At 47.4% G+C, this 22,722-nt stretch overlaps 1 protein-coding gene and 1 long non-coding RNA gene across 6 annotated transcripts in view; one reads left to right on the top strand and one right to left on the bottom strand.

Moving 5' to 3' along the window:
• Positions 1 to 22,722, bottom strand: part of LOC148534722 (uncharacterized) — a 78,783-nt gene that overhangs the window by 22,719 nt on the left and 33,342 nt on the right. The window contains exons 5-6 of one of the 3 annotated variants that reach the window (XR_015877186.1): positions 19,516 to 19,557; positions 14,379 to 15,992 (exon numbers count right to left, since the gene is read on the bottom strand). The exons of 1 other annotated variant lie outside the window; for it this stretch is intronic. This is a non-coding gene — a long non-coding RNA (uncharacterized LOC148534722). Of the gene's footprint in view, positions 1 to 14,378; positions 15,993 to 19,515; positions 19,558 to 22,722 lie in introns of those variants that run through there. One more of the 3 variants, XR_015877180.1, reaches the window with a different exon arrangement.
• The window catches only part of ENDOU (endonuclease, poly(U) specific), a 75,591-nt gene that overhangs the window by 36,362 nt on the left and 16,507 nt on the right, over positions 1 to 22,722 (top strand). For 2 of the 3 annotated variants that reach the window (XM_088466005.1, XM_088466006.1), the window contains exons 3-6: positions 4,352 to 4,396; positions 9,728 to 9,991; positions 13,270 to 13,458; positions 15,838 to 15,985. In XM_088466005.1, coding sequence (XP_088322131.1) covers positions 4,352 to 4,396; positions 9,728 to 9,991; positions 13,270 to 13,458; positions 15,838 to 15,985 — 646 coding nt within the window. The remainder of the gene's footprint in view (positions 1 to 4,351; positions 4,397 to 9,727; positions 9,992 to 13,269; positions 13,459 to 15,837; positions 15,986 to 22,722) is intronic. The other variant, XM_088466007.1, reaches the window with a different exon arrangement.

Here is a 22,722-nt window from a genome sequence, read left to right as displayed (position 1 = left end):
GAACACTTTGGATGGGCCAGGGTTGCTGGATGCAGAGCTTCGGGTGGCATGGGGCGGAGCTTTAGGCAAGGAGAGTGTTTGGAAGATGTGAGCAGGAGGACCAGGGTGAACAGCCATGACTTCAGAAAGTCTTGACAGGTATTTTATTTCCTGTCAACACTGTCTGTCTGTACTGCAGGGGATCCTGTGGGCCTATTTTCAGAGGTGGACCTGGAGCTGTAGCTCCACCCGCCCCATTATAAATCCGGTCCTGCTCCCTCCTCACAGTACCGCGTCAGGTGCACGAGAGACATTCCTATCCTATTGGTTTTGTGAACTACTGTGAGTTGCTTTGGTACCCAGCATGTACACTTTATCCTGTAGCCCAGTTGCTTACAAACTATGTTGTGCACAATAAACACTGAGATGTTCAGTTCTTCAGAAATATTACTAACTCAAATACATCTGTCCTTCTGATATAGGGCCTGATTCAGCTTGGATCGCAGCTGCTAAAATGCACGCAGTTGGCGATTTTTGCGTTCTGTGCATGCATCGCAGTGCGCGAGCCGGCCACTGTGACTATGCAGACCCATCACAGAGTGATTGACAGGAAGTGCTGTTTGTGGGGGTGAAAGGGGGCTGGTCGGCGAAATACAGGCGTGCCAGTGCGGTTGAACGCTGTTGCATGGGACTGCATAAATTAGCCACTGCGATGCACTACGCAGCCTGCGATGAAGTTAGCAATTTTTGAGTAAGGTCTGCCCTTGTGCAAGTGTGCGTGAGGCTGCGATAGTACTCGATTGTACAGATGTTTTTTTCGCAGTCTTGCTAAACATTACGGATGTGTGTAAGCTAAAGTGGGCGTCCTTATTATAATTATAATTAGCATACTATTGTAGTTGAACTGCGCGCGTAGTCGCAGCTGCGATCGCAATAGCAATCCTTGCAGAATCAGGCCCTTAGACCTTCAATAGAAATTGTCATCTGTGGTGGATGTGCTTGGCCAGCTGGATCCCTGCTCATTTTGAATGTCTGTCCTGCAATTATCAAAGGCAGTGCACCAAACCCACACCTGTTTCCATGATATGACGCTATCACCGTACACCTCCACAAGCTGGCGATGAATTTCAGCTGCTGATGTGCCCTATAGACACAGAAATCTGATCACACTACACACTTCAATGTTGACCATGTGTCCGCCAGCCCCGCCATCTTACAACTGATGTTGGGACAGTATGACTGATATGAGGCGCAGTCTAATGGCTGTGAGGGGAAGCAGTGGTCTATCTGCTCTGGCCTGGTGGGAAATTAGAATGAAATAGAGAACATAACACATGTGAGAGGTCTTGTTACCTTACTTATTGACCACCCTCGTAATATATGACAACCCAAGAAGAGCCTGAGACAGTAGGTACCAAGTAGAGGTGACTGACAAACCTGTGCTCAAATAACATAACCCGAAAATATTTAGTATCAGACCCAAACAGTCCTGTTGGGGAAACTCTGATGCCTGACCAGAGGTAAATAATACATTGTTGGTATGGAGGAAAAATTTTTTTAAGAACTAGTATACACTGTATAGCCAATCATAATATAAGCTGTTTATACAACTATAGCTGGTTCTCATAACAATATGCACATTCCCAGCTGTCATTTGTCAAATATAAATTCACACGCAGCCAGCAGTAACCTGTAAGTTTCTCCTCTCAATACTGTAGTCACATGTTAAAATTAATTTATCAACACAGCCTTCATGGATATGAAATGAAGACATGTGGCTTGAGATTGTCACAATGTGCACAGCGTTAGACAGTTTTAGTTCAGAAAAATACTGTATATAGTTCACCTTATGGGGCCCATACATAAGGCAGCTATTGGGGCAATTCCCTGTTCTGCCTCTGCCTGGGTTGTGTCATCTGTCAAATCCAACTTGTTGGACAATCCCGATTTGCGGATTCCGATCCAAAAATTATTGGAATCAGGGATTTGTAACATGCTGTATTTTTCCGATTCCCTGATGGATTGACAATCAACCATGTCCGCCAACTTGATTTTTTGATCGACGACGGCAGAACAGGGAATCGGCCAGCAGATGTATGGCCAGCATTACTGAATAATGTTTTGTCTTCAATGTTAATACATAATTCAAATAATCTAAAGGTCCCATAGAATAAGGCATTTGTGACTCAGGGCCTGATTCAGCAAGGAACGCAGTTGATTATACGCACGCTATCGGCCAATTGTTGCGTACTGCGCATGCATCGGGACTGCAATCATAGAAATACACAGACCCATGGCAGAGTGATTGACAGGAAGTGCCGTGTGTGGATGGTGATGGGGGGGTGGTAGTGCGAACGCAGGCGTGCCAGTGTGTTGCATGGGTGCGCAGAAATGATCCACTGTGATACCAGAGGCAGCCTGAGGCCTCATAGCGTGCGCTGCAGTAAGCAATCCCTGAGGTCTGACCTGCCTTAACTGTGCGTATGGGTCCGATGTTACCAATTATTTCGCTATGTTGGCCAAGTATACGGATGTGATAAAAGGGGAAGTGGGCGTCCTTATGTTAGGCTGTGATCGCAATGTGAATGCAAACATTTACATATCACTGCTGATATTAGCAACTGCGCTGCGTGCGTATAAGCAGAATAGCGATCCATGCTGAATCTGGCCCCAAGTTACTTCATATTAAACCTGCAACCTACATGCGCACAAGGCTGCTGGATGGCATATGACAGTTGCAGTAGGTTTTTGTTTTGATTAAACGTATTTTAATAATAAAATAAACAGTGACAGACTAATGGGGCCCATCCATCTATGACGCCGAACCGCAGACATCGATGATTGGCAATCTGCTGGGGAATCAACAAAATACAGCATGTTAAAAATCCCAGACTCACCCATCCTGATCATTTTTGGACAGAATAGGCGAATCAAGGATTTCTAACATGATGGATATTTCCGATCCCACGACCCAGGCATCAGCAGAAAAGAGAATTTCCCCAATAGCTGCCTGATGCATGGGCCCCAGAACACTGCGTGATGAAGCCCATAACACTGCTTGCTGTGACAGGTAGTGGTAAGAGAGAGCAAGAGGATGTCTGGGTTCATATTAGATCACATTGTGCCCACTGCTGGGGGGATCAGCAAGGAAGTGTCACTTCAGGTGGCACTTGGGCCTGGACTGCCTATGCCTCTGGCCCTTACTATTAAGATGGGAAGGGGTCATTCTCCCTTACGAAAAGACTTGCCCCCCCCCATATTTAAACCACCTAAGTTTAATACCAGTGAATCCAAAGATTAACCGTCACTTGATCTGTCCTGGGCAGCACTACCCCTACCCCATTCAGGCCATTGTTACCTGGGTACTTTTCAGTGAACAGTGAAATGACCAACAGAGGCCTCCCAACAATGGCTCCACCTCACATCCAGCTAGCATTGGCTGCTCTGTCTCTGTCAGTTGCTGGTTCCAGGTAAATACCTTTAAATGCGATGTGAGAATTGTGTACATCGGGCCTGATTCAGAGTAGTACGCAAACCCGACGGTTTGCATACTATTTTGATCGTGAGATACCTGCTCATGCTCAGGATCTGTACTGTGCGTGTGCAGGTCTCCATCTGCGAGATCGACCGTAGTTCTCCCAAGCTGCAGCATGGTTGACAAGCTGCAGCGTTTGTGGGGAGCGGCAACAGGGGCTGTTTTACAAACATAACGGGGTCATTTCACGTATGCGCAGTAACATTGCCGAGTTAACTTGCACTGCTGCAGAAGTAGCCGTGATAAATATCGTGGGGACAGCTGATTTTTGGATCAGCTGACCCTGCACCGAAGCAATGTTGAATTGCTCCACTGTTTTAGTGTCAGCCACTGCAACTCGCAGCAAGATGGATACTAAGAGCCCCTAATCACCGAAAACTCACTGGTGTCTGCAACTCGCAGACTATTGCATTTACTCCTATAATCCACGGTCCAGTTCCTTTATTGCAGTCCATATTACAGAACCATTCATTTTGAATTGTGCCTGAATCTTTGTGTGTTGTGTGCATTATGTTACATTTTGATGTATTCAATTTAAGATTCCCCACTTTAGTCCATTACTCTGCTTTCTTTAAGCAAAATTTAGATGCACAGTAAAGTATGAATGTAAAACAGTTCTAATCATCTATAGACAGACATACATTCCATTGTAGCTCAGTAGCATCCCAGTTTGGTTGCATAGACCTGCACATGCTCAGGCTGCAGCCTTGCATTCAGTTTACTATGCTGGTATTGTTAAGAGTGAATATCACTAAATATATTGTTTATGAATAATTTTGCATAGCCAGTTGTTAATATTAATTATTTACATATTTTCTGTGTATTTTATTTTACTAGATATTGATCCTGAATTAAATGAGGTGACTCAACATGACAAATCAGGTAATAATCAGTTCTTGAATATAGTATATAAGGTAGATAAATCCTTCTTTACTGCATTGTATAGCGCATCTGTATATAGGGGCACATGTATGGCGCTGCTTGCCATGGTGTATTATTTAGGCAGCTCTGAGAATTTCTGCAAAGAATTAATCTTTTAGAGAAGTGTTTAATCTCTTTCTTGTAGCAAAGTTGGCCAGGGGGACTGCACTATGCAAATCAGTGAAAGTGGTTCGGGGGAGGTGGTCGGGACAGCATAGCTTTGTGTTCTGATTTTTACATATGTGTTGGGAGAGGTATACTAACACACGTGTGTACTCCACCCTCACCCAACAGACCTTTTAAATGTAAAGAAAGCAAATTGCGGTGCATCTGGGTAGAATTTGACACAGCCCAATTTAACTTGATTGAAATAATTTACGTTGAGAGGTTGTGGCAAGTACTTTGCATCTTGTAGTTTGGTTATATGTTACAAATCAATAAACAAGGATTATGGGCCAAATGTAATAGGGTTTAAGTTTTAGTTTAACGCTAAAGGCCCCCATACATGGCACGATATACGTGCCGATCTGACGGATCGGGACAATATAGGTGCTATATAGGTGTATGGGCACGGTATCATACCTGATATCGTGCTGCGCGCTCCCGCGAGGTCGTACATCGCATCCCCAGGTCTTCCTGCAAAACCATCGATGTACGATCCCATTCAGATGAAGGAGGGGGAAGCTGGCACATCATGCGGTCTGCGGGGACCGCACTATTGCCGGCGGTGACAGCACGATCCGACTGCCGACGGATCGGCAGTATAGGCACTTTAACTCGCACCTTCTCACATTTTTTGAAGGTGTGAGTTGGTGCGGGGACTCGCAAATGTAATAGCCTGCGAACTTTTGAGCTCGAGGCTACTACACAATGCAAATCTGTGCGAGTATTTGTCTATGAAAACCCACCTTTTAATGCGACTAGCATTAAAAGGTGAAAGTTATACAGAAGCCTTCACAGATCAGTGAGAACTGTGAAGGCTTCTGTCTGTGTGTTAAAAAAAAAATTACATGCACCCCCTCCCTAGAAGCATAACTAGTATCGGGCTCTGTACAGCCCAGCGGCTGGCTGGCAACTTTCAGTCTGGGGGGCAAACACAAGCAACTGGCCCTGGTGCATTGCAATTCCAAAAATGGGTGTGACAAAAACCCTGTAGGTGTGGTTTATCTAATGTGGGTGTGGCTTAAATAGACTGACATTGTTCTGTCAAAAAGCTATATACAAATATAATTCCTACGATTCTCATCTGACAAAGCAGATACTATTGTAGTGACCACTATTAAAAAACAAGAGATATGGTAAGAACTTACCTTTGTTATCTCTGTTTCTACGAAGTCCATAGGATCCTCAGGGTTGACCTTGGGGTATAGCTGGATCTGGATCCACGGGCACCACGCAGTTAAAGCTTTGCTGCTCCCAGGATGCACTTGGGTCCGTCTTCCTCTATACCCCGCCCCCGACCACAGGCACCTCAGTTGGTAAGCAGCTAAGGCCGGAGGAGGAGACTAAACAGAGAGAAGGAAGACTGGAACACACAAGAAACCATACTCACAGAAATGGGAGACGGAAAACCGGTGACCAGCCACACAGCCCATTTGAAGCCAGGTGCGTCAGGGCGGGCGCCCTGTGGACCCTATGGACTTCGTAGAAACAGAGATAACAAAGGTAAGTTCTTACCATATCTCTTGTTTTCTACTTCAGGGTCCATAGGAGGTCCACAGGGTTGACCTTGGGGATGTCCCAAAGCAGTTCAACTAAGGGTGGGGACGCTCCTGTGCTGAAAGGAGTACCCGGCGCCAAAAGGATGCATCCTGAGAGGCGAAGGTGTCAAACGCATAGAACCTCAAAAACGTTTGAATTGAAGAGCAAGTGGCCGCCTTACACAGCTGAACAGCGGAGACGCCACGTCTAGCAGCCCAAGAGGGACCCACAGAACGAGTGGAATGAGCCTTAACAGAGGCTGGCACAGGTAAACCCTCCTGTGCATAAGCCTCACAAATAACGGAACGAAGCCAACGGGCTAACGTTTGCTTGTTGGCAGGCCAACCCCTCTTGTGAAAACCGAAGAGGACAAACAAAGAATCCGACTTCCTAACCAAAGCAGTCCGGTCCACATAGATTCTAAGTGCCCGGACTACATCTAAGGAAGCCTCACCAGCTGAAAGATCAGGTGACTGAAAAGCTGGCACAACAAGTTCCTGATTAATGTGTAAATTTGAGACCACTTTGGGCAAAAACTCAGGACGAGTGCGGAGCACCACTCTGTCCTGGTGAAAAATCAGAAAAGGAGGGCGACAGGAAAGCGCCCCCAATTCTGACACCCTCCTGGCAGAAGCAATTGCCAGGAGAAAAACGGTCTTTAACGTCAGCCACTTGAGCTCCACCGACTCAAGCAGCTCAAAAGGAGTACCCTGCAAGACCCGTAGTACCACCGCCAAGTCCCAAGGAGCCACCGGAGGCACGAAGGGAGGCTGGATCCTGAGAACACCTTGGAAAAAGGTGTGAACATCTAGCAGTGTAGCAATCCGTCGCTGAAACCACACGGACAAAGCAGACACATGAACCTTCAGAGAGGCCAGGCGTAAGCTGAGGTCCAAACCCGATTGAAGAAACTCCAAGATTCTGGAAACCCGGAACACCTGCGGATCATAGTTTCTGGATTCACATCACTGAAAATAAGTGCGCCACACCCTGTAGTAAATCCGCGCGGAAGCAGGCTTGCGTGCCCTAAGCATGGTACCAATGACCGAACTGGAGAAACCCCTAGACCTCAAGACGGCTGTCTCAAGAGCCACGCCGTCAAAGACAGCCGACCCAGATCCGGGTAAAGGCAGGGCCCTTGAGACAACAGGTCCCGACGCTGAGGAAGAAGGTACGGAGCGTCGATGGAGAGGCACCTCAGATCGGAGTACCAGGGACGTCTGGGCCACGCCGGAGCTACCAGCACGAGCGTGCCGCCGTCCTGCTTGAATTTCCGCAGAACCCGAGGAAGCAGGGATATCGGAGGAAACAGATACGCCAGGTGAAACGTCCATTTCACCGACAGTGCGTCTACCAGACAGGCGCCTGCGTCTCTTGTCCTTGACCCGTAAACGGTCAACTTGTGATTGTGATGGGAGGCCATCAAGTCCAGCGCCGGCAGCCCCCACCTGTCCACGAGTAGCTGAAACACCTCTGGGTGAAGCGACCATTCCCCGGGATGCACGTCGTGACGGCTGAGGAAGTCCGCCTCCCAATTGAGGACTCCGGGAATGAAGACTGCCGAGATCGCTGGAATGTGACACTCCGCCCAAGCAAGAATGCGAGACACCTCCGACATTGCTGCCCGACTGCGAGTTCCCCCTTGGTGGTTGATGTACGCCACCGTGGTGGCGTTGTCGGACTGCACCTGAACCGCCCTTCCGCGAAGAGCGGGGCCGGACGACTGCAGGGCCCTGTATACTGCCCGCAGTTCCAGGATGTTGATGAGGAGAAGTGCTTCTTCCGCGGACCAACGACCCTGAAGCGATAATGAGCCGGTCACTGCCCCCCAACCCCGGAGACTGGCATCCGTCGTGAGCAGGACCCAGTCCGGGATCCAAAAGGGGCGCCCCTCGACCAGATGCGCTGTCTGAAGCCACCAAGCCAAAGACTGCCGAACCTCCGGGGACAACACCAGCATCTGAGAGCGGATCCGGTGAGGTAATCCGTTCCATTCCGATAGAATCAGCCCCTGCAGGGGCCGGGAATGGAACTGGGCAAATTCCACCATGTCGAATGTCGACACCATGGACCCCAGAACTCTCATAGCCGAATGGACCGACAGGCGGCAACTGCTCAGGCAACTGTGTATCCGCAGCTGCAGGGAGGAGACCTTCTCCGGAGTCAGGAAAAACCATTGCTGACGAGAATCCAGCAGGGCTCCCAAATGAACCATCCGCTGTGATGGAATCAGGGAGGACTTTTTCCAATTTATCAGCCACCCGTGCGCTTGCAGGCAAGCGATCGTCAGGTGGAGATGTTGAAGCAGTACCTCCGGGGAGCTCGCCAGCAACAGGAGATCGTCCAGATACGGCAGCAGCCGTACATTCTGGTTCCGAAGATGTGCGGCCATGACTGCCATAATCTTCGTGAACACCCTCGGTGCCGTGGAGAGGCCAAAGGGTAGCGCCCGGAACTGAAAATGATGTTGAAGGATAGCGAACCTCAGATACTGCTGGTGCAAAGGTGCTATCGGAACATGGAGGTAGGCGTCCTGGATATCCAGGGACACCATGTAATCCCCCGGTTCCATCGCCAGAATGATGGAACGTAACGTTTCCATCCTGAACTTGGGAACTCTGAGGAATCTGCATATTATCGCAGCCATGACTCCGGCAACAAACACAGGAGCAGACACAGTAGCGCCCACCTCTGAATCAGGCCCTGGTGTCTGTCAGAGGGCCTGAATCGCTGATGTCACAGACAGAAGCCGCCTTGTGACTAAGGGCCTGATTAATTACAGATCGCAATATTGCATACGCACGCAGTTCAACTGAGATAGCAAGTGAATTCATTGCGATCGCAATGTAAACTCAGCACAACATAAGGACGCCCACTTTACCTTACACACATCCGTAATACTTAGCAAAACAGCAAAACCATCGGTACAATTGAGTACCATCGCAGCCTCATGCACACTTGCACAAGCTCTGACCTTACTCAGAAATTGGTAACAACCACGCACACTATGAGATCTCACACTGCGGCATCGACCCTGCAACAACGTGCGAACGTACTGGTGCTTCCTGTCAACTGGTGCTTCCTGTCAACTGGTGCTTCCTGTCAATCACTCTGCGATGGGTCGGCGTAGTCTCTGCGTTCGCAGTCCCAATTGCAATAGCTACTTTGCGTGCACCTAATGCGATGCACACATATGTGCAGAACGCAACAATCGGACGATCGCAACTGCATTCCTTGCTGAATCAGGCCCTAAGAAGCAGTTCACAGTAGGGATCATCAGTGCTGCAGCCACCTGACCACAGGCTGGAGTGAAACCTGTGCGTTCTGCATTAGCAGTGGAGGTGTGGAATTCCAGATGAGGTTCCGATGGTTGACTACACACGTTGCGGGTTATAATGGGAGGAAACCCTTTCTCTTTTTCTTTGTCACCTATAAAGATGACCCATGCTATATTACAGTGTGAGATTGCGACTTAAAGGCTCTAAAGACCTGTTATGTTCTTTCATTCAATGTGATATTTTATAATTTTAGAGCACCTAGACCAAAGACTTTTTTTAGTCTTCACTAAGATTTTATTTCCTTCCTACGTAGATACCTCCTGCCAGGGCAGATGTGGACAGAAGTACAAAAAGAATGATCCTTGCCATTGCAACAAAAAGTGTGCCAAATTTAACAACTGCTGCAGTGACTATGACAAACTCTGCAGTGGAGGCCCCAGTGCCAGTACTAGTGCAAACAATGGAGGCCCCAGTGCCAGTACTAGTGCAAACAATGGAGGCCCCAGTGCCAGTACTAGTGCAAACAATGGAGGCCCCAGTGCCAGTGCTAACAGTGCTAGTAGCAGTCACCACAAAGGTATGTCATGAGAAGGTGCGGAGACTAAGGGGTAAATGTAATAGTCTGCATGATGCAGGCATCACCGAGTTTCTGGAGAGTCTGCCTGATGTTTTAAAAGGGCAACAATCAGACGATTGCAACTGCGTTCCTTGCTGAATCAGGCCCTAAGAAGCAGTTCACAGTAGGGATCATCAGTGCTGCAGCCACCTGACCACAGGCTGGAGTGAAACCTGTACATTCTGCATTAGCAGTGGAGGTGTGGAATTCCAGGTTTTCACATTTACTGTACACAGACCCAGCTGGAATAATCACTGGAGCACAGGAAGGGTTTAAAACTCTCACACACCTGATGCTCCTTGCTCCTAATGCCAGACAAGCTGGCCAGGCGATATGCCAGGGGTGGTGGTTAGCATTAGGGTGCCAGGACCTGGAAGGTCCACAGATATTGTAATTGCTGACTGTTAAGCACAGGGAGTGCTGGGACATTTACTTTTATGCTTTATTTGTTTATTTATGTTATGTGCCTGTGCGTATCCAGGCCTATGCTGACATATGCTAAGGTATAGTGTTTGCTGCCATTAAAAGCCACTGCTTTACCAAGTACCTGCCTGTCCGGAGTACTTATTTCTATACCCCGTTTTACAATATTATACATATATATAATTATATATATATATATATACTGCACTGTGACTGGAGGGGGCATCCCATTGGAAGTGCCACCTGTCAGTCACGCACAGGACAGACAGCTCTAGACAGAGGTGTCTCCTCTCCCTGCGACTGCCAGTTCGGGCAGCCCTACACAGCTCCTATGGGCTGCAGTCAGTCCCTAGAAGCTGGTGTTATGCGCATGCGCAGCGCCACCACTGCTCATGGGCATGCATCGGTCCCAGCGCCTGCCAGATCCATTGCACAGGCGCTGGGACCCGCCTGACCAGACCAGGGGCAGCCATTTTGCGAGTTTATGCAAATGACCTACAAACTCCTTCCCTTGTGTACAACCAGGCTGTCAAATGTGCAAGGTTTAAGACGCCAACTTTTGACACCTGTGCACACTGTATTCATACTTACTGACTTTAACTGACTCCCCTCCGGGAGAAGCACAGAGAGGAGATGCAGCTGACAGCTTCAGGGGGCTGGGCTCTCCACGTCATTAGGTCCCGCTCCCATCACATCAAAGTGCCGCAACTGGCAGGTCAGTGAGGAGGGGGCTGGGCTAAATGGCATGATTCAATTCATTTTAGCCCATCCATACGGACTCCCCGGAAATTCCCCGTATAATGTCCCCATCCTGCTTACTTCACTAGGAAGTGGGCGGGATTCTGGAGATCCGCCTACTCATCCAAGGGTGCGGGAGAGTACCCGAAAAATTAGGATCCTCCTACACCTTCCGGAGAGCAGGAAAGTATGACTGTAATACAGATTGGTGCACCGTTATATGCTACCAATGGTCGCACCATCGAAAATTGCACCATCCCTATGGCAGGTGTAGTTTCTGTCTGACCGCGGCCTCCTATGCTTGTGTCTGTGCATCTGTGAACACTGATACACCCGCAGCACTTCCATAACACGCCCACTGAATGGACCATTTTTGCCTGAATTTCTAGCCACCTCCCAGTCACCTCCCACCGGCCATGACTTTTCCACAACATTTCTGATACCGTCTATCCCAATCACAACAGCACCTGTGTGTGTACACTGTGTAACGCATGTGTTGTAGGAGTTTTTACACATTTCTGCACATGCGCAGTTACAAACAAATCACTCAAGTATGTGAATTACGGCATTACGTGTGGCTCTGACAGGCTCATAATTACAGGATTAAGTGTTACTTACATTTGCACCTTTTTGTCCTCTCATTAAGAATAACAGATAATTTGTTACCACTAATCAGGGCAGGGGCGTATTAAGAGAGGAGGGGGCCCGTGTGCATTTCCCATCCGGCAGCTGACTGACTACAGCAGTAGACTCTGGGCACTAGTTTGTGCCCAGAATCTACTGCGCCTTCGTAGGTCACCGGGAAAATGGCGTGGCAGCCATTTTCCAGGTGTTTTGTGCAGGACTGCTACAGCAGATGTGGGACTTCGGAGAGGTGAGTATTAGAAAATATGGGTGCAGGGTGTGCTGTGGGGACCAGCCTGGACCCAGGGGCCCGTGTGCACCACATTATAGATATGCCCCTGCCACATATACTGTCATTTGCAGCTTCTTATCCTTAAGGTCTGTTAGTGTAAAGCAGGGGTGGAGAACCTTTTTTCTGCCACGGGCCATTTTGATATATATAACATTATTTGCGGCCCTGGTGCAGACCACGTCCCCTCTGTGTGATGTCACACGGGGACGGGGCCACAATCGACAGTGATTACAGCAATTCTTGGAGCATCCTCAGGATGCCTCGGGGAGCTGTAAGGGCAGCAGTGTGACCGTCTGAAGCGTCCTAAGGACACTCCAAGCAGCACTGCTGCATAGATTCTGGCTGCAGGGTGCCATTCTAGGCACCCTGCTATCCAGATGAGGCTAGCAGAAAAAAGCTCAGAGGGCCAGACCAAATGATTCTGGGGGCCTTATACGGCCCCCGGGCCTGAGGTTCCCCATCCCTGCTCTAAAGCAACACCGTAGCCACTGCCATAACTGGGTTAGAGACACCTGATATATCTTAAGAGTGTTAACATTTAGGAGGTTATTCAATTAAAGGTGGCCACACATATGGCGATCTGCACACGTTCAGCCGATGTGTACGATTTGTGTACGATTTCCCTTGAAACTCTCCCCGGCAGCTCTGCACACTATCTGCACACAATTTGGTGTTCAATCTTCAAACAATCTCTCCTGCATCCAGACTTTTCACAGTGCATCGTGTCCTAGATTGTCAGATCTGCCCTACTGCACGGCAGATCTGAAGATGCGATGTGCGACCTGCGGGGACGCGCATCGCATCGTGATCGTAAGTGAGGACTCACGATTTACTCAGGATCTGGCCATTACACGATCTGTCGTTCCAATGTGTCAGAATCGGCCAGATCGGGTAAAATATCGCTATGTGTGTAGCCAGCATAAGAGTGAGGTTTCGATGGGTGACTACACACATTGCGGGTTATAATGGGAGGAAACCCTTTCTCTTTTTCTTTGTCACCTATAAAGATGACCCATGCTATATTACAGTGTGAGATTCCGACTTAAAGGCTCTAAACACCTGTTATGTTCTTTCATTTCAATGCGATATTTTATCATTTTAGAGCACCTAGACCAAAGACTTTTTTTAGTCTTCACTAAGATTTTTTTTCCTTCCTATGTAGATACCTCCTGCCAGGGCAGATGTGGACAGAAGTACAAAAAAAATGATCCTTGCCATTGCAACAAAAAGTGTGTCAAATTCAACAACTGCTGCAGTGACTATGACAAACTGTGCAGTGGAGGTGCTAGTGCCAGTACTAGTGCAAACAATGGAGGCCCCAGTGCCAGTGCTAGTAGCATTCACCACAAAGGTATGTCATGAGAAGGTGTGGAGACTAAGGGGTAGATGTAATAGTCTGCAGAACGCAGGCATCAGCGAGTTCCTGCAGAGTCTGCCTGATGTTTTAAAAGGGCAATCTGGTGTTGGCTATAAATGATTATCTCTTTAAAACATATGGCAGACTCACCGGTAACCCGCTGTTGCCATCATCGCACAGGCATTTACATTTACCCCTAAGTGATGGGTTCTGTCCACATTAAGGTGTCAGTAAATGTCCTGAGTGGAGTTTCAAAATGGGAATGAATAATGTTTTAGGATATTACAGTAGGTAAAGGTAAAAATTAGAGGTACTGGGCGGGATGTATCAAGCATCTCATTATGGGTGTGATACACCCCATTACTTATCGCATGGATACCGGCATTATTAATGCCTGTATGCACGTACAAATGCTATTACAACTGCAAAGGCTAGCTCTTCCAAAGGGAAGCAGTCGGGAAGCTGATGGACAGAATCCCGACCGTCGGCTACCCGACTGTCTAATCCCGGGAAGGGTTAAGTGACAGGCGTCGAACTCCTGACGCCTGTAATTTTCCCTATGCCGGGAGCCCGAGACCCGGCTTACCGATCGAAGGAAAGCCGGGCACCGGGTACGGACAGCCGCGGGAGGGGCTTGGGCATAGGTTTAGGACTCCTGGGGGGTCCCTGGGGGGTCTTAGGGTTACGCACCCCCCAGGGAGTTTGGGTTTAGGCTAGGGGAAGGGGGGGTTAGGGTTAGGCACCCCTGGGGGGAGGTTAGGGTTAGGCACCCCCCGGGGGGACTTAGGTTTAGGTGGTGGGGAAGGGAGGATTAGGTTTAGGCACTTAGAGGGTTAGAGGGGGGATTAGGGTTAGGCACTTGGGGGGGAGGTTAGGGTTAGGCACCCAGAATGGAGGGTTAGGGGGGGAATTAGATTAGCAAATACTTACCTAGGACGATTGTCATTTTCACCACTGCCGGGATCACGCTGTCGGCCGGCGGTAAATCATACTGAATCCCTTCCAAAAACTACTGTCCTTTGCGAAGAGGGTACTTCCGGGTTTCAGACCGCGTGCACTATCCGACAAGCGAGTCGCAGGAACACTGGGAGAGATCCTATTGGATGACTCAGGGAAGTATGTGGAAAGAAACCCATAGGCTTATATTAGGCGATGCCATCTATAGAAGTTTTATATTCTGGAGCTTTGTACATATTTGGAATGTGGTAAAAACTCATAAAATGGAGTTTACGGTGTCTGTTTCTGTGGCCATCCGGCACAACCATAGAGTTACTCTGGAGAATGATCTACCTGTACAACCAATCTGCTTCTTTGTACACAGATGCTTGGATTTGCAAAACCGCAGGTGGGCGTCTCAGTACAATTCTCAGCATCTGCGACATTTGCATATTACTGAGTGACTACCTACAGTATAATTTTGTATATAGAAAGAGAAGCTATTTAATGTAATGCAAATACTTCCCTAACACTTATCTTAGATTGTTTGCCAATTCCCAAATATTAGTGAAGATGTCCATAGTTGCAAATTAATAATTATTCTTAAATTGCATTTTACTGGAAACACAGCAACATTTTATTAACAAACTTAGGGGCCAATTCATGATGTTACTTATCGTGGTCCAAACGGACACCGATAATTAACATTCTAATACGCCGTGGCTGCCGGAGCAATTCATCATTGCTCCGGCGCGGTGGCAGCAGGTACGAAATCAGCTGTCCCCGTGAGCGGCTTCACTGCTCCTTTTCGGAGCAGTGATGCGACTGCGCATGCGCGACACACAGGTCACGCATGCGCACAAGAGCCCCGACGTCCGGCGGAAGGAGCCGGACAGGGGCGGAGGGATCCGATAGGGAAGAAGCGGGTTGGGAACCTGGAGTAGCAGCATTTGCAATCAGAAGATGGAGATTGCTCCCGCAGTCAAGCTCCGAAAATATTATATGTGCATTTTCACCTGCTTTTGTAAAAATTAAGTGATGATGAATAGGCCCCTGTATCTCCTGCTCATCCATTTGTCACCAATTTTGAAATGGATGGGGATAGAATAACCCAGAAAGCTATCAGCAGCACAGAATATTTCAGTAAATGAGTTGCTAATCTTGTATGGTTATGTTAGTAAGTAGGTGACCACCTAGGAAAGACTAATGATTGTGCGCAGTGAGGATAAGGCTACAGTTACAGTGGTCATGTATCATGATGTAAGGGTTGTACTGGAGACAGTCAGAAAGTCACAGACTGATAGTTAGACAGTGGAAGGATTAGAATAGAATACATGCTGTGTAGGATAAAGAACTGGCCAGTGGTGTTTTATGTTGGACATAGTTATGTAGCAACCTCCTGATCTGAGATGCCACTCGGCTACTTTCCCTTTCCAGGAGCTGACATCAGCAATGAAGAGATAAAAATGATGTCCGAGAAGTTGTATAAGTGTGATGTCAACAAAGCTGCGGATTCTGATATAGTTTTAAACAAGCAAGAAATGGCATCTAGCACCCGAAATCATGAGGATCTCTGCGAGGAGCCGTAAGTACTGCAACAGACAAGGGACAACAGACATTCAGAATATCATTTGTTTTTCCTATATACTATGACCCTAATGGAGCGTGATGGGTTTAATCATATTCCTCTCATTGGGCATATATGATTAATCATCATCTGGTGCAAATGACATTACTAGGTATCAAGAGAATAACAATTACTGTTATAAATGTAACAAGCAAATGGTATCTGGGAAACAAAACATTTCTTTTCTGCTTGACAGTTTATTAAAAAAAAAAATGCATATACAAGTTAATATATGCGTTGCCTATGTCCTTATAGGTAACATATATTAATATTGAATGTCCCGCATTCGGCAGAACCTCACATCATTTAGGAGTTTATGTATCAAGCAGTGAAAAGTGTGAAGAAGTGGACCAGTGAACAAGTTGCCCATAGCAACCAATCAGCTTTGATGTAGCATTTATCAAGTACAGTCTATAAAATAATAGGTAGTAGCTGATTGGTTGCTATGGGCAACTTCTCCACTGGTCCACTTCTCCTTGCTTTTCACTGCTTGATACATTAACCCCTCAATGTTATGCAGACTACTATTCTATAACAGGGCTTATCTCCCGATGCTGCCTGTACAATTTCAGTAGATTCAAGGGGTACTGCAGATTAACACATTTATTTTAACTCAGCAGATTACTGTAAGATTATTTAGAAAACATTTAAAAAAAGGTTGCATATTAATAAGTACAGCCATACAGCTGGCGGACAAGACTATATACTTTATACTAAACACTTAATAGCATAAGGATGAACACTTCAGACATAGAGCTGATGCAGGGCTGAACGCAAGGAGATTTTGCGGATGTATCTTGTTTTGCACTGTACATGCTATGGAGACGGTTGTACGCAAGTACAGGCAATGCCAAGTCATACGCAACTCAGCTGCAGCTCTACATGTGGCCGAAGGGGCACAAGTGGATGATAATGGGACATTTGTACATAGCTAAAGCTTAGTAAGGGCTTGTCAATGGAACTGAGGACTATGCAATGTTGTGAGAGTCCGCTGCCTTGCAGATGGCTCTACTGTACCAAAGATAGGACTGGAGCGAGTACTCATGGGCGATGATTATAATGAGTATCAAAACAAAATATGTGGGTAGGGACATGCAGTCGGATAGATGTGTACAACTCTGCATACGGGGATGTGCCCCCATTTAGTACCAGGTACGTAATGGGGGTGCAATTATGGCCAATGTGCAATCAACTCTGCAATTGCCCAATAATGAGCCACATGCGATCCTTTTACATGCATGAAAGAAAACATGGTAAGCATTTACACACATGGGGCCAGATTTAGAGGTGGGCGATGCTGCATCCGCTCTTGTGTATGTTGGCGGAGTCGCGTCTGAGATAATCTGCAAATGCTAGTTTTAGCCTGTCCCTAGTGTCTGAAAGAATAAGCAAGCCCTGAAATGCCCACTTTAAGAATCTCTGCACGCTGTAACAGCACCGGTGATCAGAGACGCGCCACCATCGGGCACCATCACGCGCACCATCTGGCACCTGCACCAGTCCTATAGCAGGTGCAGCTTCTCTGTCTGAACATGGCTTCTGTGGATGCAGTTCTGCATCTGAGAATGCAGCCGCTTCCACTGACAATTAGAGGTGTAGCGTGGAGCCATGGTGCCCTGAGCAAGCCAATGCTACAGCACCCCCACCCCCTTACTGAATTTTGCTAAAGTGGGCGTAGGCCAGCTGGCTCCTGAAACTGACACTGTGCTCATGTGCAGTGTCAGATTCCCTGGAGGAGTCTTTCACAAATGTCTCCACCAAGATGCTGCAGATGTTTTTTGCAGGCACAACGGTTAGCGCTACCGCTGTCCCTGCGAGTTCACCTTTGTACATAGCAGGGATATTTTCATTCAAAATGAAAAATCCATCACAATACTGAATGTTAATAACTGCGGCAGTGCCACGATAATGATTACATAGACTCCATAGAGTGAAAAAAAGTTCTGCACAGCCACAGTCTAAAGATGTCAGCAATGTCTTAGTTACAAAAACAGATCCCAGTATTTTTATTTAATTTTTACTTAAGAAATAATAAAAGCAACCTTCATAAACTGATTGGATTATTGGTTGCTATCCCTTGTTGTGAACTTTTATTTTTTCAGTGGAATCTGCAGGTGTCCTATTAATGTGTTTATTATACATCATTATTTTCACCATGTGATATGGCCCATATCACATACAGAAGTAAAGATAGTGATACATACAGTAATAGGACACATAATTTAGAATGTTAAAAATAACACTGTACAACAAATTAATACTTTTAATTTGTTTCCTTTCTAAAAATAGTCATACATTACTAATTTGAGGTCAAGAAAAACTAAAATGATTTCAGAATGTTTTTACTAGCTCTATTTTTTGAGCTACACTACTTGCACTATACTGTATGTACATTAGTAATATAGTCATAGTGAAAAGCTATTTTAAAATAATCTGATATTTTCTTGATAGAAAATAAATAACAGTAGTTTTCATTCAGTCAATCACAAATAAGAACACAAAACGAAACAAACATACAGCATACGAAACAAACATACAGCATACGAAAGTACTATCTAATATAGTGGCCTATTCATGGGGGTGCTTTCTCTTTGCTTGTCGCTTGTACTCCTCTTCTGGGACATCTCTTGTCACTGTCCAACAGTAGTGATTCACCTACCCTGATATCTTTGTTCCATTGCTGAAATGTCTTGGAGGAATCGCTCACTATGCTTGTCACTCAGTGCACCACAGTTATCTTGTGTGGGTAATCCCGTGAATCGCATATATTTGAATAGTTGAGGGGACAAATAACTGATTCATTTAATTGGGTCATTAGGTCCCGCCCCCTCTGCGCGGAACGCAGATTGCTGGTGAGATTCTCTCCATTCTGCCCACTTCACTAGGAATACCTCTACATCGTCATAAATGGGCTATATCTCGGAACTCAGAGCTAACTGAGAGTTTTAAATGTCATATTCATTCTTTGCATGCTGAAATCAATTAGAAGTATCTATTTTCACATCGGAAACATTTTCATTTTGTGCAGTGTAATCAGATTGTGGCCACCTGCAGATTCCTCTCAAAGAATAACAGTTCAGGGATTGTTAGAAACTATAAATTATTAACCTCAACCTAGGCAGTGTCGCAATCAACCGCGTTAAGGCGACGTAAACACAGCACAGCAGTTCAGCTGGTAGCCTTGAACATCCCAATGGGCGCACACTGCTGGGAATCCGATGGTGCAGCGCCAGGGAAGCGCTAGCAACTTTTGGCGTGGGGGGCAAACCCAAGAAAGAGGCCCATTATTAAAGTGCCAGCAATACAAATATGGGCATCGCACCTGCCCCATTCCACATCGTGCCTGCCCCCTAGCCACATGGCGCCCTCCGTCTAGCCACATTGTCTGTCTGAACTATATTTTACTTTGAATAAAATGATAAATTCCATTCACAATGCTGTATGCACTTCATGAAAAAACGAACAAAGTGGAGATCTTCAATACTCACCGATGTAACATCAAACAAATATCTGTTGCTGTCTCTGCTGCACTGTGAATACAAAATATGGCTTTGAGTGTGGGCAGGGGACAGAGGGCCTGATTCAGCAAGGATCGCTATTCTGCTTATTTGCATGCAATGCAGTTGCTAATATTAGTGGTGATATGCAAATGTTTGCTTTCGCAATGCGATCTCAGCTTAACATAAGGACGTCCACTTCCCCTTACTCACATCCATATACTTGGGCAACATAGCGAAATAATATGTAACATCGGACCCATATGCACAGTTAAGGCAGGTCAGACCTCACCCAGGAATTGCTCATTTCAGTGTACGCTTTGAGGCCTCAGGCTGCGCATGGTATTGCAGTGACTAATTTATGCACGCCCCTGCAACGCCGTCCCTACTCACTGGCATGCCTGCATTCGTCCGAAACCCCCCTCCCCTGTCACCCAGGTGCACATGCAGGGAGGGTTTCCAAGTACCTGGAAAACCCCCTGGCGAAGTGGCGGCCTTGTGCCCCCCGGGCTGCTCAATTGCCAAGCTGCCGCTTCCTCTGACAGGTAAGGGATCCTGGGCAGCAGATTCCATGCGGACTAGCCGTCCGCATGGAATCTGCTGAAAATGCCCTCCAAAAACGGCCGTCGCCTAGGAGGAGACAGACGCTAGAGGTGCTACTTGACCTCTAGTGTCTGTCAGGGAACACAGCTCTGTGTTACCCGGAAGTGGGTGGAGGGTTTCCGAGTACCTGGAAAACCCCCTGGCGAACTGGCGGGCTTGGCCGGGGGGGGCAGGGTACCTTGTGCCCCCCGGGCTGCTCAATTGCCAAGCTGCAGCTTCCTCTGACAGGTAAGGGAACCTGGGCAGGAGATTCCATGCGGACTAGCCGTCCGCATGGAATCTGCTGAAAATGCCCTCCAAAAATGGCCGTCGCCTAGGAGGAGACGGACGCTAGAGGTGTTGCTTGACCTCTAGTGTCTGTCAGGGAACACAGCTCTGTGTTACCCGGAAGTGCGTGGAACGCTGAAGCCACCGGGAGAAGATGCAGAAAGCTGCATTTTCTCCTGTATAACCCCTGACAATGAGCATGAAACCCCTGGCAACGAGCAGGAGATCCCTGGCAACGAGCATGAAACCCCTGGCAACGAGCATGAAACTCCTGGCAACGAGCATGAGACCCCTGGCAATGAGCAGTTCATTGAAAAGTAATATGACAATGGGGCCTAAAATGGTGTTAGGAGCATAACTGTATGTGGATGAGCATGTAAACCCATAGCATAAAACCCTTGGCAACGAGCATGAAACCCCTGGCAACGAGCAGGAGACCCCTGGCAACGAGCATGAAACTCCTGGCAACGAGTATGAGACCCCTGGCAATGAGCAGTTCATTGAAAAGTAATATGATTATGGGGCCTAAAATGGTGTTAGGAGCATAACTGTATGTGGCATAACGTGTACTGGGCATTACTATAAGGAGGAAAAATTACAATGTAAACTGTCTATGGGGGGTGGAGGCGCATTTTTTAACTGCACTGGGAGCCAAATTGCCTAGAAATGCCTGCATTAGTATTAGCAAAATACCATGGGGGTGAGGAAGGGAGGCGCCAAAAACTGGCAGGTGGTGAGCAAAATGTTAAGTGCACAGTTTCTCCATCTAAACGTGACCTCTGTAGCTGCGGCTCTGAATCTGAGAACACAGCAGCTTTCACTGATGACCCTACAACACTCCCATAACATGCCCATGACTCTTTTTGCGTTCACTTCAGGTCACCGCCCAGGAACGCCCATCACTCCACCGCTCCATTCGCAATACCATCTGATCCGATGGCACCAGCATCATTGTGTGTACACTCAGGGTAACACATTTGTTTTCTGAAGTTCTAGCACATGTGCAGTTGCTACAAACCACATTGTGCAAGTTTTATACCCAGATGCCTTGTTATTTATATTATTTATATTATTAAAACACTTGAAGTACACAATAAGGTGTACATTGCAGGCTTATTCTGGTTAGACTTTTTTGTCATTGGCTCTATAACCAATTATTTGGAAACCCCCCTTTCAAAATCCTGCGTCTGCCACTGTCACCCTCCCCCCCAAACGGTACTGTCTGTCAATCACTCTGCAATGGGTCTACATACACCCTGAGCTGTCAATCACCGGCGGTTCCTGCAGCAAGTGTATGGATGCTCGACTGACTGCCGTGTACACATAGCCAGATGTGCCTATATATATTGGCAGATATATCGGCCATCTGCTATGCTACAGAGCAGATGTGATAAGTCTGTGAACAATGTAGTTCACAGACATATCGGGGGTACACACCCGCTGACGTGCGTGCAATATATCAGCTGCTCAATTGAACGGCCAATATATTCAATCTTCATAAACGTACCTCATTATTCTCTCTCAATATACTCCTCCCCCCACTCCCACTCACAAACTGGTGTTTCTATTCCTATCCCCTACCCCACTTGTTGTTGATGATGATGTTAATCCCAGCAAGTGGGTCTATAAGAAGGAGATAGGTACCATGGGCCTGATTCAGACCTGCCTGCAAGCACATAGCGCTCGCAAGCGGGTCGATGGTGGGCCAGTGCGCACGCGCGGTGTGCAACTGCGCATGTGCGAGCCCCAGAGCAAGCGCAAAAAGCACTCGCTCCGGTGCTCGCAACAAACGGGGCGGCTGTCGACAGCTTGCCCCATTTTGTAGGTGGGGAGGGGGGGTGGCTGGGCAAATGGAGGCATTCCTGCAGGAACACCTGCCGTTTGTGGGCGGCCCTACTGACATCACTCGTGATGTCAGTAGGTGGACTTCCTGCTCTATTACAGCAGGAAGTCCGCTGGGGCTTGCGGCCACGAGACCCTACCGTAAGGCTCTCGTCGCAAGCCCGATAGTCGCGATGGTCTTGACCATCGCGACCATCACCTGGCCGTTCGCATAAGCTGTGGGTCACCCACAGCTATGCGAGCGGCCAGGAGGCCGCAACTTAAAAAAAATGCGCCCACCCTGATTCAGAGCGATCACTCACTTTTTGCGAGCGGCTCTGAATCTGGACCCATGTGCGCAGTTTTGCAACACAGGCTGCGAAGCATTTTTTTTTTAATAACAATAAAACAACTTTATTAAATAGCCGTGTGATGCATCAAAATACGTCCTTCTTCCTCCATCCTGTGTCAGTCTGTCAATGTACTCTGCACTCTGCAGCAGATGTT

This window comes from Taudactylus pleione, unplaced genomic scaffold (assembly GCF_031769625.1).
Source record: "Taudactylus pleione unplaced genomic scaffold, aTauple2 ptg000065l, whole genome shotgun sequence".
Classification (NCBI taxonomy): Eukaryota; Metazoa; Chordata; class Amphibia; order Anura; family Myobatrachidae; genus Taudactylus; species Taudactylus pleione.
This window is presented reverse-complemented; position numbering and strand designations above follow the sequence as displayed.